This window comes from Manis javanica, chromosome 10 (assembly GCF_040802235.1).
Source record: "Manis javanica isolate MJ-LG chromosome 10, MJ_LKY, whole genome shotgun sequence".
Classification (NCBI taxonomy): Eukaryota; Metazoa; Chordata; class Mammalia; order Pholidota; family Manidae; genus Manis; species Manis javanica.
Window position 1 is genome coordinate 94,660,042 of NC_133165.1, and position 15,620 is coordinate 94,675,661.

Consider the following 15,620-nt stretch of genomic DNA (forward strand, 5'->3'; position numbering starts at 1 on the left):
TGGTATTCAAACCCTAATTGAGTTGGTGAGCCCTTAGAGGTCCAAAGGAAAAGACTGGGAAGGGTTGAGACAGAGGGAGAAAAGGATACCTGGCTCTAAGGTTAGAAGGCTGGGCTAGGAGGTTAGGTTGGAGAATTTAAGTTGGGCACCTTTTCAGTTCTATGTGCTGAGAATGATCTACAGGTAGAATTGCAATGCCACAGGTGTCACTTGGCTAGAACGCCGTGTGTATGGGGCCCTGCACTTAGATGTGGATTAGAATTTCGATTCCTGGCAAGTTCCAAAACCCCTCCATGACATGTCTCCTTACCACTAAATGGGGATAACAGTCACTAGTTAATATGTTGGTTATGGGTATTAAAGGAGCCTTTTTCCATGTAGCGAATTTAGAACAGCACCTGGCACGCAGTAAGTACTCAATAAATGTTAGCCGTGATCATTAAGGCTGGATGGTGAGTAGAACTTTCTAAGTGCTAGGTTTGAGAGCCTGGGACTCGGTTGCCAAGGGAGACGAGAGAACCTTTTCAAAAATGGGAGCTCTGGCCGCAGGGATTGTGCAGAACCAGAGTCTTGGCGCCTGTCTTTCCCCCCACCTCACTCTTCTGACCCGGGGAACCCACCCCCAGTCGCAGGGGCGCCTTGGACCCCGGAGTCTCTGGCTGGTCCACGTCTCCAGCGCGCCTCCCCAGGGTCTCCCTCCCGCTGCTCCACACCTGTCAGCCGCCCTCGCAGCCTCCCTGTGGCCGGAGACCCGGGCCTCAGCTGCCACCCCTTGGCGCCCGGATCCACGCGCCCGGTGCCTTGCGTATCTCCCGCTGCACTCGTAAACAAAACCCGAGCGTTGGAATAGCCCCGCGGCGGCCGGGCGCCAGAGCTGCTCGGTGCACTGCTAGCGCGCACCAGGAGCCCCGGGAGAGCCAAGGGGCTATGGTGGCGGCCGTGGCAGCAGCGGTAGGCGGCTCAGCTTTGTTATGAATAGACGAAAGAGGCCACCTACACAGTAACCCAAATTACGAGACCTCCCTCCTCCCTGTCTCACCGAATCAAGAGGGGAGGGGAGATGGGCGTGGATGGAGGAAGGGCGGGCGGAGGGCGGAGGAGGAAGGGGTGAGGAGGATGAGGAAGGGGGCAGTTGCATCCCACTTTCACAATGGGAAAGTGAAACGCACAAGCGCACCCAACCTCTCCAGCCCTCCCCGCCTGCCTCGCTCCCCACCGCCCGTCCCCTCCCTTCCCTCCGCGCCTCCCCGCGAGCGCCCGCGCTGCACAGAGGAACTCTCCGGAGAAGGAGGGCGAGGAGGAAGCGGCGCCGGAGCGTGCAGGGCTTGCCGCCGCCGCCGCCGTTGCTGCCCAGGCTGCCGGAGCGACCTCGCCGAGCGCCGCCCTCCCCGCTCTCCTTCCCGGGTGAGCCGCGGGGATGGGGCGGCCGCGGAAGCCCGAGCGCGCGCAGGAGCCGCCGCCGCCCGCGTCGCCGTCACCGCGCGCCTGAGCCGCCTGAGCCGCCGCGCGCCCTGCCCGGGGGCGGCCCCCCCAGCCCCATGGAGGTCTCCCGGAGGAAGGCACCGCCGCGCCCCCCGCGCCCCGCCGCGCCGCTGCCCCTGCTCGCCTATCTGCTGGCTCTGGCGGCGCCCGGCCGGGGCGCAGACGAGCCCGTGTGGCGGTCCGAGCAAGCCATCGGAGCCATCGCGGTGAGCCGGGCGCACGGCGTGTTCGTGGCGAGCGGCAGCTGCCTGGACCAGCTGGACTACAGCCTGGAGCACAGGCTCTCGCGCCTGTACCGGGACCAGCCCGGCAACTGCAAGGAGCCTGTCTCGCTGGCGCCCCCCGCTCGACCCCGGCCGGGGAGCAGCTTCAGCAAGCTGCTGCTGCCCTACCGCGAGGGGGCGGCCAGCCCAGGGGGGCTGCTGCTCACCGGCTGGACCTTCGACCGGGGCGCCTGCGAGGTGCGACACCTGGACAACCTGAGCCGCAGCTCCCTGCGCAACGGCACCGAGGTGGTGTCGTGTCACCCGCAGGGCTCGACGGCCGGCGTGGTGTATCGCGCGGGCCCCAAGAACCGCTGGTATCTGGCGGTGGCCGCCACTTACGTGCTGCCAGAGCCCGAGACGGCGAGCCGCTGCAACCCCGCGGCGTCTGACCGCGGTACGGTCATCGCGCTCAAGGACACGGAGGGACGCAGTCTGGCCACGGAGGAGCTGGGCCGCCTCAACCTGCGCTCGGGTGCGGGCAGCCTGCACTTCGTGGACGCCTTTCTCTGGCAAGCCAGCGTTTACTTCCCCTACTACCCTTACAACTACACGAGCGGCGCCGCCACCGGCTGGCCCAGCATGGCGCGCATCGCGCAGAGCGCCTTGGTGCAGTTCCAGGGCCAGGCGGCCCTCGACTGCGGCCACGGCCACCCCGACGGCCGCCGCCTGCTCCTCTCCTCCAGCCTGGTGGAGGCCCTGGACGTCTGGGCGGGCGTGTTCAGCGCGCCCACTGGGAAGGGCCAGGAGAGGCGCTCCCCCGCCACCACGGCACTTTGCCTCTTCAGGATGAGTGAGATCCAGGCGCGCGCCAAGAGAGGCTGCTGGGACTTCGAGATCACCGATAACAACTGTGTAAGTCCTGTCCTCGGGACGCTTCAGGAAGCGCTGTCGGTGGGGAGGCGCCGCCAGAGCAGCGCGGGTGGGAGACCGGGTTGATACTTACTAGGTCCTGGCTTCCCACAACCTGCTGGCCGCCCGATGGCCGCTCTCACAGGGTCTCTGAGACCTTGGGCTACTTTAAAGCATGGCCAGAGGTCCCCAAAGGGAGCATAAAAAGGGAGGTGGAGAGGATAGGAGTTAGACTCAAAACTCCAGCGACTGCATCCCAGCCCCCCAAACGTGTATGTTTGTTTGGAGCTGAGCCCCCTCATAGCACCCACCCCCTTCTCTGATAGCCTTCCTAGGTGTGTGGTCTCAGCAGGCATGTGGGTTTGACTCTTTGCCTTAACATGGTTAGCAAACAAGTGCCCTTGGCAGAGAAGCCATTGAACCTAGAGGGCTTGCTGCCACACCCCAGCCTTTGTGCCACCGCCCCCCCGCCCCCGCGCCCCAAGTAACACATGTGATGTGGTCTGAAGAGTTGGGAGCCTGTTCAGTATGGGTCAGTGTTAGCCTGGGAAGAGGCTCACACTTGGTGGAACAGAACCCTCAGCGGGACCCTGTGCCAGGGGGTGGGGCCGGGGCTCTGCTGAGGGTGTGCTGTGGCCTCCAGCCCCGGGAGAGGCTGGGGAGGTGGAGGGGCCTTTGTGGAGAAGAGCCTTACCCTGGAGGGGAGATGAAGAGGAAGTGTTGGGAGCTACAGGCAGTTTCTGTGCTTCGAATTGTGCGACTGGGTGGCAGGCGTAGAGGCACCACCCTTGTGTTGTTCCCATCCAGGCAAACAACACAGGTTTCCCCTGGGTTCCCAGGACAGCCACAGCTTGACTCTTGAGACTCGTGCCTTTTTGACTGGAAGATAAAGCAGTGGTTCAAGAGGGTCCAGTTGATGGGGATTATGGAGCCATTGTGCACTTCTTAGGGGCCGTTTTCCTTCCAAGGCCGCTGGCACATCAACTCCACATATGGCTCCTGAGAGGGCAGCCTGCTGAGAGCCTCCTTTATAACTGGACAGAAATCAAGAGCAGAAATGAACAGCTACAGGTGTTGCCATTGTTTTGGTATAAAATGCATCAGAGAGGAAGGGGAGAAGTCTCCACTTGGAAAACCGTGTTAGTACGTTTGTTGTGTAAGCACACAGGGGAGCACTGGCTCTAAGGTATATTAATGTGTGTATAGAAAGACACTCTCACCCCCACCCACCCCTTTCTCTGCAAAGCACATCTTACCAAATATTAGTCCTATTATCCAGGGAGTAAAAAAACTGAGGTGTTTTCCAAGGCCCCTTAGAATGGTCATTTGCTCCTTCCTCCTTGCTGGTCAGTGATGTGCTGGGACACACACAATACCTTCATTTACTTACTGGTATAATTTTTTTCAAGCATAAATAACACACAGTTCTCCCTAAATGACTTCCTGTGCTATACACAAAAAAATTTAATATTTCAATATCTACCTCTATTAGGTCTTTTAATATAATTTAACAGTTAAATTTTGGCAAAAAAACCATCACGTTCTTCTCTGTTGAAAGACTTCAAAGTACCCTCAAATATTACTTTGTGTCAAGCTTTAGGCATACTTGGTCTCTGGGGTTAATGACAAGACAGCTCGGAGAACCACAGCAGGTAATAACAGTGGAAGTCCAAGCTTTGACATCTGACAGCTGTGTAGATGTGTGGAGCCAAAACATTTCTCTTGACTGCCTCTCTCTACCCACTGGGTCCTGGAGGACTTAGTTCCCTTCCAAACCCAGCAGGTATCCTGAATGCACTCAGAATCCACGTTTTGGCTTCATCAAGCATTCCTACTTGCACTGGGGAGGGGAAGGGGAAATCGGAGAGCTGTTTATCCATCTTCATGAGAGCTTCTGGAAGAAAGCTACCCCTTGCAAATCAAGCAAGAGATAAACACATGCTGCCAAAAATCTAGAATTGGAAAAATAAATAATTGAGCTAGTTCCCTCCACAGCATTTCTTGCTGCTGTTATTAAGAATTCCCAGTGTGCTCAGTTGTGTGTTCTGAAAGACAGGGTCTCTACCCTCTGAGCTTGTCATCCCAATTAAATAATATACTCTGGTTCAAACAATAGTGTGTCATGGCTGCACAGGTGGGAGCTTGGAGTTTTGCTTTTTTTTTCTTTCATTTAAGTAAATTCCTTGCTGCTAGTATGCATTAAAAAGCCTTTATGAAACTGAATTTCAAGAGGGGCTTGAATGAAAAAAGAAAAAAAAGGTGGTTTTGATGACAAAACTGACAGCTTCCTAACCTATTAAAGAGGCAGATAAGATACTTAATTCAACAAATATTTGTTTGATGCCTGCTAGTGTAAACAACACTGCTGGGTGCCACTGATTTTGCCACTGAAAGGACAATAGCAGGTTGCAACCCCATTTAATGGGGTCATGGGATCATTGTGCCCCCAGTTGCCACTCAGAACAATGATGTCACTTGATTGCATTCGCTATGCATTTTATTTTCAGGTTTTGAATTTGTTTTTGAAAAGCTGTGCTGAATAACAGGTGCCTAAAACAGGAGATGGACTTGAAACACTCTAGAGGGAGCCGCAATAGATTCCAACGGCTATTCATTGAGAGTAGACACAATAATTTTAACAGTAATCCACAGGCAGTGAGGCCCAGGCGGCTAGATTTGCTTGCCTTCTCCCTCTCCTACTAGATGGCTCGCTCTTATTTTCCATCTTCAATCAAGCATGGGTAGCAAAGTGACAGGAGTGGCTGAGTTGTGTTTTCTCCTTTCTTGGTTCTCTTATCTCATGTCGGCTGCATCTCCTCCCCTTTAGCTTCTCTTGCTGAGGATTAATTTACAAATTGCTTGCGCAATGAGTGTGTAGTCAGTCATTTACCCAATGGGCAGTTACTTTTTCTGTCCTGCCAGTAACTCCGAATCCTCTTTCATCAGTACAGAAGCTTCGCTTTGGCCTGCAAACATGCCAAGGCAAACGATCTCTGTAGACATTCTAATAATCCCAATGTTTGTACAGCACTTCCCATATATTATTTCCTTTAAGCCCCTCATTAGGTCTGAGATTGATTCTATGAGGAGTCCCATTTACCTGATGAGGAAGCTCAAGATTAGTTAAGCACTTGCTCAAAAGAGCAAAGTAAGCATCCGAGCCCTCTACCTTAAACCCAGGTCTTGCTATATGTACTTCTGGATTATTTCCACCACTCTGGTGCTTCACAGATGTTCCCTTGAAAGTCCCGTAATTAAAGAGGCAACAATGAGCCTCCCCTAGGCTGTAAAGTTGAAGCTGGAGGGCATCCCCTGAGGTGTGTTTTAAAACCTCACGTGATTTTTTTTTTCATTCTATTCCATAACATATCTGTGTGCTTGGGTTATTTAAAAAAAAAGAATGTTAAATTATGTACAAGTAAGTTAATTTAAGTTCCTCCCTCGAAGAACTCCTACTACCCCTGGCCCACCAATGCACTCATGGAAAAATGTTTGTACCGAAGTTTTGAAGTCTGGGTGTTTCAGATTAGCCTGGCTGCCCTAGTTGGGTGTTGGAGTTCTTGCGGTTTAAACACAGTGGCCACCCCCTCTGTGGACTCTGAGGGTGGTGTGTTTCCTTGTAGTGTTGGCCAACAGGACTGACTCTTCTAGTTCATTCTACCCCTTGTGGGGAGACACACCCACTTCTTCCACACTCACATAATTCCAACGCCTGACATAATTTAACTGTCATGCAGACAACCACATAATGCCCGCATGCTCTCTAACAGTAATCTAAGACAGTTCTAGCTGCTGCATGCAGAAGTGATGTCCCAGGACCACTTGACAATGCAGCCTTATTGACCTCAAAATCCACAGTCTTCCTGTGATGTTTATTCCTCCCTTAGTTTCTGTTATAAACCTGCCTAGCCATTTTGCAATCCATCGACTAAAGGGTGAATTTTTACCCCATGTACACATCTGAAATGCAAGGGTAGATTAAAAAAAACCCAACACCCCTTAGAAGGAGGGGAAAATCAATCATAGTTGCTCTCTCCTGGACAGTTGTTACGGTCAGGCTTTTTGCTAAGCACTGACATGCCTTATTTTCAGCTGATTTTCACAATTACTCTATAGGGTAAGGATAGGATTATGATTTTATAGATGAGAAAATTGAGGCCCAGATTGCTTTGGGTCGCTACTACATCTAGTAAATGGCAGAGGATTTTGAACCTGGGTGATTTGGACCAAGGACCTGAATTTTTAACCACTTTCATGGACAACCCAGTGCCATGGATGTTGGGTTCCCATGTTGATCTATCCTGCAAGGAGCAAATGAGGTGCTTGCAAGTGCTCTGATAAGATCAGCTGTTTGCAGATGTAAGACTTTACCATGTAATAGAGAATCCTTGACTGTGAACTGAGTTTCTGGGTCTGCATATTTGACCACTTGAAGTTCAGACTCTGGGAGGGTTGTAGTTCCTCAGCTGTCAACTTCCAAAGAGTGTCAGCATTCTTTGTATTCAGGCTTGTAAATGACCTCAGACCTATAGGGCCTCAAGGACTGCCCCCAGTTTTTGTTCTTGTACATAACATAGCTCTTAAACTAAATCTGGAGAGCTCAGCCTGTTAAGTCTGGGTTACAGGCACTCTTGTCTTTATTAGCAGCCACAATTAAAATGTAAGTCTCAGAAGGTCAGGAATCCTACAACATTTTGTTTTCTCTTGAACCCAGAGAACCTAGCATGGTACCTGGCATATAGTTGGGGCTTGAGATATACTTGCTGCATTAATAAATGAAAGGAAATGTTTTCTTTATGTAGCAGGAACACTGTCCTGAGTCTGGCCACCTCAGACTCCCTTAACCACTGGCTTTTTCTTAATGTCTGTTGTGTCAGGGCTGCACTTTTCCCTAGTCTTGGGCTGTCTGGCTTCCTCCATTCCTCTGGCTCTTCCCAGAAATCCCCAGTCACTGGAATAGCCAGGCTTTTGGACTTGTCAATCTAGGAGTTAACTTTGACCTTAGAAACCTAGCATGGTTGGAGCTTTTATGGTTTAATTGAATAATGTGCATGACTGTGCCTTTCAGAGACAAGAGGAGAGTGTTGTATGCCGTAGGGCAGTGGTTCTCAGAATGCCTCTGGAAAAGCAATGTCAGCGTCATCTGGGGAATTGCTAGAAATGCACATTCCTGGGTTCCACATCAGACTTACTAAATGAGAAAGTTTGGTGGTGGGGCTGGCAATCTGGTCTAAGAAGCTCTCCATGTGATTTTAATATACACTCAAGTTTTGGAAGTACTGTTATAAGTTAGCACAATTTTCCTTGCAGCCCAGGTGAGGCACTTGGGATAAGAACTTGTCCTGTTTTTTTCCATTGCAGTTTTACTTAGGGCCATAGAAATTAACCAACTCTTTCCACTACCCTTGTTTTCTTTACACTTTTCTAATTGCCCAAACGAAATACCTAGAAAACCTTCTAAAGCATTCCATTTTTGAGCTTGATGTCTGAGTCTCAAGAACCAACAAGTCATAGTTTGATTAGCTCCTTCACTCTTGTACACAACAGTGTATTTGCATTTCATTTGGGATTGGGGAGTGGGGTGGAGGTGGGGGGTTCTTAAAGTCTTCCACTCTGTGGTACATCAGAACCAGTTCCACACACAGAAATTCCTTTTGAGAGTCTACTCTTTACAGCATCAACACATGCCAATTTCTGACTTAGGCACAGTTGGTTGCATGAAAGAGCTACTTAAGTTCAAATAAAGGGATAGAGGATTTAGCCAACAGAAACATGGCAGTTATGTGGAAACCTAGGGATAGGAGCAGTACTGTGTAGTGGGTTTTACACACAGGTTGGAGCCAGGTCACCTGGGACCAAAGCTTCCATTTACCAGCTGTGTGACCTTGGGCCAATTATTTAACCTCTCTGTGCCTCAGTTTCTTCCTCTATAAGTAGGCATCCTATTTGTGTCATAAAATTATTGTCTGGATGAATGAGTTAATATGTCTAGGATAAACACAATTTGACCATAGTAAATGTTATATATGTATTTATTGTCTTCACCATCATGATTATTAATAGTAACAGGAAGGGGTTGCATGGTACAGAATTGGAAGGAGGTTCTGAACTCAAGACAGCTCAGAGGAGATCAGCAGCAGGAAGGGATGGATGCTCATCCTGAGGTTTCACTGTCAGCATGACCTAGCCTGGCTGCTGCCTTGACTTCAGTCCTGCTATCAAATGGCCTCCTCTGCTTCCTCAAACGTCTGCCCCTCAATACCTCCACCTGAATGTGCCCCAGCCTGCCTTGGCCCCCAGTCTACATCTCAGTAGCATTTAACCTTCTGTGTTGAGTTAAAAAAAAGACTTTGTGTATTTATTCACGTTAGCAGAAAAGAGATCGAATTGGGTCCAACTTATCATTTCACACCAGATTAGAGCTCTATTTCCGGGTGGGGATTTGTTGTCTTTGTGGCAGTTACTGAACCCTGGTCCAGTCAGAAGAAAGGGGGTCAAACATGAGAAGGTGTGCGGGCGGACTGGTCCAGAGCGAAGTGGTGGGGGGCACGCAGTGTGGCTGCCAGGCCAACCACAATAGCATGGCACAGTCTCTGCCTCCCTTCAGGCCCCTTGGTGACCTCAACCTTCTGTGGAGATGCGGTGTCGCAGAGCTGGTAAGGCCGAGGCCTGTTTGGAGAAATCCTACAGTCTGCTAGGGGAGTTTGTGGGTCTGACCTATTTGCAGAACCAGTGTCACGGTAGTATCAAGTTTTTTTTGTTTTTTTTAATTGTCTTTAAATGATGGTCAGTCATGTTTGGACTTTCCAAATCTGGTCCTTAAAATCTTAACCATAGTGTTTCTTGGTTTTAATTTTCTAAATGAAAATGCTCATTTTCATGCTGTCACAAAACTAAATAGAATTGTGGCCTTTGTTTCTTGATTTCTTATCATCGATTGTCACATTGGTTTGACTGTCTAATAGTCACACATACTGTTCCCCTTGGAGGAGTTACAAGGGGGATTTGACCCCAGCAATCCTTGCCTGACCGCCCAGGCCAGTGCTCTTATGCAGAGGTCAGCAGCAAACTTTCTGTAAAGGTCAGATCATCCGTATTTTAGGCTTCGCTTGCCACAGAAGGTCTTTGCTGCAACTGCTCAACTCTACTGCTACAAGGTGAAAGCAACCTAGATAATACATAAGTGAACAAGTGGGGTGGTGTTCCAATAAAACTTTATAGTCATTGAAATCTGAATTTCATGTAATTTTCACCTGTCATGAAATATTCTATTTTTTTCAATTATTTAAAAATGTAAGCACTATTCCTTGCATATCCATAGGCCATTAAAAAAAAAAATAGTCAGTGGGCCAAATCTGGCCCACAGGTGATAGATTGTCAACCCCCAAAGTAATGGAAAGGGTGAGGGAAAGAAAACCATTCCAACCCCTGATGCTGTAAGGCATTGGAACAGAGAGTTAGGAAAAAAGGGAAAGCCCCAAGGAGGAGCTTCAGACAGCCTGGGAGGGCCTGGGGGGCTTCAGAGAGGTGGTGCTGGCATTGTATCTTGAATCCAAGAGGAAAGGGCAAGGAAGGGAGTTTCAGAGAGAGGGAACAGCTTGTGCACAAGTGGGAAGTTGAATAAGCCTGTGAACCGCAGGGTACTGCCCCTGGCTGGGGGTGTACAGAATGAGCCTGCAGGTCCAGATGGCCAGGGCCTTAATGAGAAAGGCGAAGGGGGCTGGATTTTGTCCTGATGGTCAGTCATTTTTAGACTTTCCAAATCTGGTCTTTAAAATAAATCTTAACCAGAAGCTCCATATGAGAAAAAGGCTAGCAAATCACCACTGACCTCTGCTCTGCGTGAGGCCATGGCCAAGTGCTGGGACACAAGGCAAAGCGCAGGGGGTGGAGGCTCCCAGAACCCTGCAAATTGCCCACGCCCACTCATGCCTGTCCCTGAGGCAGCTCAGAGGAAACTCCAGGACTCTGAGCAGCAGGGCGTGACAACAGTGCTCCGACTGGTGGGGGCCAGCAGCAGGGCTGTGAGCAGACATGGTTTGTTTGTGTTCTAAAGAGAAAACTCAGAAGAATGAATGGAGAAGATCAGAGACAAAACAGCTGATTAGAAGGATAGTCGTTAGTTTAAACAAATAATCTGAGTTCCTATTATGTGCCAAGCACTGTGTAAAAATATTTCTATCAGTGATAAATAGGATAGTCAACAAACATGTAGCAAACACGGGATTTATTGTCATATGAAAACGAGAGCACAGAGCAGCCACCGAGTGCCAGGTGTTCTAAGTGCTTCACCGATATCAGCTCATTTAATCTTCACTACACCTTAATGAGGTGGGGGTAATACTGTTAACTCCTGTTTTACAGATGGGGATACTGAGTCACAGGCTGAGATTGGGGCTGTAGGTGTTGGGGACAGTTCTCTTGAAGGAGGTTGAGTTGACACCAGGCAAATAAGAAAGGATAGTTGTAGATGTCCGTCCTCATGGAGAGCTGGGAAGAGAGCACCCCTAGCACACTGGCTTGAAGGTTAGTGGGGTTGAATACAGGGAGGTGGTGAGGGGAGAGGGTTGGGGGAGGAGGCTGGAGAAGAAAGCAGCAGGCGGGTCCTATTGGCCTTGTAGGACCCGTGGGAAGGAGATATTTTATTAAAGCCAGAAGAGTCTTCGCAGGAAAGTGAAATGATTGGATTTGAATTCCTGAATAATGGCTGCCCCGTGGAGAACCGATGAGGGATTGGCCCTGGTGGAAGCAGGGAAACCTGCAGGGGATCTTGAAGTCATCCAGGCAAGAATAATGTTGGTCTAGAGTGGTGGTGGTGACGAATGTGGGGAGAAACAGATGGATTCTGTGCATTGCAACAATCCAGCTGTGGGATGTTGAGGACCTGAACTGAGGTGGTGGCGCAGAGGATGGGAGGAGGGGTAAAATGAAAGAGCTGTTAAAGACAAAGGTTTGAGAGGTGTTGGTGACCAATTAGAGGGCAAGTTTAATTTTTGTTGATGTTTTGATGCCTTGGGACACCCAGGAAGAGCCGCTAAGCTGGCAGTTGGCATGAAGTTAGGACGGGGGCTTTGCTCCATAAACGTTTATGGAGAGGCCGCGTGTGCTGGGCTCTGTGTTGGGCTCACCCAGGGCTATTCGGGCTGTATGTACCTTAGGTGGAGTGGCCAGGTCTCTCACGTCCTTGTTTCTCAGACATTCATAAGGCAGTGGAACACCTAGTGGGCCCTCAATAAATGTTAGTCAGACTGGAAAGAAGGTGCTGTCCATCTGGTGGAGAAGATGGTGATTCTAGCGCAGTGAGATGAGAGCTTGTAAGAGGAGGCAACACAGGAGCTGTGGTTTCAGGAAGAATAAAAGCCAGGTTGCCCAGAGGCTAGGGCATTTCCCAGCGAGGGAATAAGGTGGATTCCTCATTGTTCCCCCATTGCCCCCAAACCTGGTCTTGGAAAAGTCTGCTTAAGAAGCATATTCTAGAACACACCAGCTGTTCCCAATTATTGCTCATTGACATGCTCTTAAGGCTCCTTTTTCATCAGTGACTGATTTTAAAAATTGGTTTCCAAGTGCTGATCCTTGCTGCTCAGAGGCAGCAGGAGGGATGGGTAGCCCAGAGCAGCCGGTAGTTGTAGGTGTGCCCAAGCACCAGCCTCCTGTGGGCAGCCACATCTCTGTGCCCTCAGGGCTTCATCATCCATGGAACTCTTGTGCTGTGCACCTCTGTGAAGCCTACAGACCCCTCCTCAGAATAATGGTTTTATTTAAATACATGAAATAAAAGCAATTGCAGAATGAACCAATTATACTAATACACAGATATATCAAAATGTTTTTGCAATTTGAGATACAGTAATATGTCTTAATACATGAAACTGCAAGATCTAGCAGCAGTCACTACCATAACTTCAAAGTGGAAATGAGTATAAACAATATTTTGAGATATCTGCAGCAACTATAAAAGGAGAGAAAGTTATCTGATTTATTTTGGTGGCAAAGTCACAGGTTCAGTTAATGCTACTGTGGCCTGAATTCATAATTACAGGAAATGCTAAATTTCAGTTCAAGATTGCTAAAATATTTTCTGTCCTCATCCAATTTCCTGGATGACCTGAACTGTGGATGTCAGTGGAGCCCTCCCCAAACCATTCATTTCAGTTACGGAGTGTTTCTAAATCCAGTGACACGAAATGTGAGGAGTTACATTTTGTTTTAAAACTCATTTGGTTGGCTTGTTTTGACAATGGGAGATTTTTCCCATCTGTATTTTGTCGACCAAGTACTTGGCAAAAAGTAAGTGCTCCATACACGGTGGGTGGATAGGTGGATGGGTGATGGGTGGATGGAAAACCCTCAGAAAGGTTAAATGATCTGCTAAGACTCACAGCTCATAAGTCACACAGCTTGAACCAACATTTTCTTTTTACTCTAAATTCCTTGTCCTTTCTACACTTCAGTGCTACCATTAAGCTATTTTTATTTTAAAGAGTTAATCCAGTGCAAGGCATGCTCATAATTTATGTTATTCTAACCATGAAAGAACCATGAAAGAACACCGTAAGTACTTTGTTCTCTTCTTAGAGCCATATTGTAGGTAAACTGACTCTGTAGACTGTCTATGGACTGAAATACCAAAAGACCCAGGAACTGTCTCTTGCAGTGAGCTATGCATGTGAAATTTAGAGAAGGCCTATATGTGGTAGTAGAGGGTATGGGGTAGTTTCAGAACCAAAGCCCAGTTTTTGCAGGGACAAGTTTGGCTCGGTTGAAGACTTTGTAATGATTAGACCCACTTAGCAATGTACCAGGGTTGCCTGATGAGATAGTGACTGAAAGAATTCAAACATTGATCCATGTATTTATTCATTCATAAAGTAAACATTTATTGGCAACTAACCTACAAACCAGATGCTGAGGTGTGTGATTCATTCAAAGTGCAGCATGACATAAACTATTGTAGAGCTTAGAGTCTACTGGACAAGTAATACAAATTTTAAAACAAAAATTATAACTATTTTGAAGGGAACAAGTGGGGTGCTATGACTCAGAGTAACAAGTGGGGTAGGAAAGGGAAGATCTGTAGTCATGTGCCTGTGAGGAGATGGCATTGAACTTGAAACCTTAAAAAGATCCAGCCCACAAGGGAGCGAAGAGGGGAGAGGCAGAAGAAGTAGCATGTACCAAGGCCCTGAGGCAGAAATACGGTAGCATGTTAGCGTCTGAAAGCAAGCCACTGTGGGATCTGAAGCAGAGTGAGGGAGAGGAGTGGCAAGGAATGAGTTTGAAGAAGTAGGCAGGGATCAGCTCTAGCAGTACCTGGGAGGCATTTGGATTTAATTCTGAGTGTGATGGGAAGCTGGTGAATTTTAGGTAAGGAGGTAACATGATCCATTTTACTTTTTAAAGGCTCTCTCTGGCTACTGGATGGAGAAAAATTATAGATTGCAAAGGAGAGAGCAGGGAGCTCCTGCAGTAGATCAGGAATGAGGCAATGGGGGAGACCATGTCTCTGGGTGGAGACCAAGGAGGTGGAGAAGACAGATAAGACTGTTGGGAAATTCCACTGAGATTTTTCATGTTTGGCTGTAGGGCATGATGGAAAGAGAGGAGTTGAGAGCAATTGGTGGTGCTTTTTACCATGAGGTGAAGATTAGGGAGGAACCAAGTTGGAAGAAATGTCTGGATAAACATATTCCAGCAGCTCTGAAACCTGTGATATTGTCCAGTGGTTCTCAGGGGATGGTGCCATCTACACAGACAGTATTTAGAAATGTGGGAGAAGGTGCTTTTGCAGAAGTCAAAGCGATGGTGGGGCACCGCTGGCATCCTGTGGACAGAGGTGAGTGTTGCTGAAGGTCCTGCATCCCACGGCATGGCCTCCATAAGGAAGAAATATCCTGTCTGAAATGCCAGTAGCTTCCTCTTGGGAAAGCATTGGTGGACTGAGTCCTTTTTAACTCTAAGAATCTAGAAAAATGCATTTTTCACACAACGAGCCATTCCTAATTTTCTGTGGATTATTTAAGTCAGGTTTTTTCATCAGTAATTGACTGATGGAGCCATAGGGAGCAAATGGAGACTTACACAGGGGACGGGGTGTAAAGCAGGAAGAAGGAAGGATAAATCTTGGAGAGTGGAACTTTGGTAGTCAGGACGGCTACAGGCTGAAGGACACTGGGACCCTTGGAGGGAGGAGAGAAGTGGGAGAGCAAGTGGGAGGATGTGAGATACAAGCTTCGTATCTCTCTCTGCACACCTATGGCTGTACGGCATGCCGCCTGGTGCTTACCTGGTGTGGAGGTTGCCCTGCTGTGTCCCTAAACTTTCTTCCATTCCTCCTGCACACTTTGAGTTTTCTTTCTGATTATCTAAGTCCCCAGAGTAAAATTCTTCTTTCAAATGATCAGAGAGATACCATAAACTGAGAACCGGCTTAATGCTGTATACTCCAGAAGGATAAATAAAAGGGGCAGGAGCCTTAATAGCTAGTGAAATCACTACATAACTTGGGTGATAGTTCTCCCCATCTCTCTAGCTTGATAGAGATAGCCTTCTAATTATTTTCACACATGGGATTTCACTGGTGCCTCACAACAGTGCTAAGAGTCAGGGCATGCATATTATTGTGCCCATGCTCTAGATTCGGTCATTGAGGTTCGGGGACTTAACCAAAATCAAGCAGCCTATAAAGGACACATGGAATCAGAACTTGGGTGTAGGGCTTCTTCTGAGGTTTCCTAATTGCAAGGAGTCCTCTGGGTAAGCAACAGAAAAGGATGAAGAAACTGTTTCAAAGTAAATGTATGCTAAGGGGAAGCAAAATATAAAATTTATATTAAAGTTATAAGAAGCATTTATCAAAGTTATAAGAAGTTGATAGGTGCCCAGTTGGTATTTGTCTTGGCCCCATAAAATAAATAAATACTAAATAAATAAATAAATAAGTAAATAAGTAAGTAAGTAAGTAAGTAAATAAATAAATAAATAAAGGAGTTCTTTTAGCACCCTAGGCTAAAAGACTTGACT

The 15,620-nt window shown here is 48.2% G+C and overlaps 1 protein-coding gene across 1 annotated transcript in view; it reads left to right on the plus strand.

The window, feature by feature from the left end:
* The first annotated feature begins 1,411 nt into the window (after positions 1 to 1,411).
* The window catches only part of PLXNC1 (plexin C1), a 132,690-nt gene continuing 118,481 nt past the window's right edge, over positions 1,412 to 15,620 (plus strand). Inside the window, exon 1 of the mRNA XM_017679314.3 lies at positions 1,412 to 2,600. Coding sequence (XP_017534803.2) covers positions 1,539 to 2,600 — 1,062 coding nt within the window. The 5' untranslated portion in view covers positions 1,412 to 1,538. The remainder of the gene's footprint in view (positions 2,601 to 15,620) is intronic.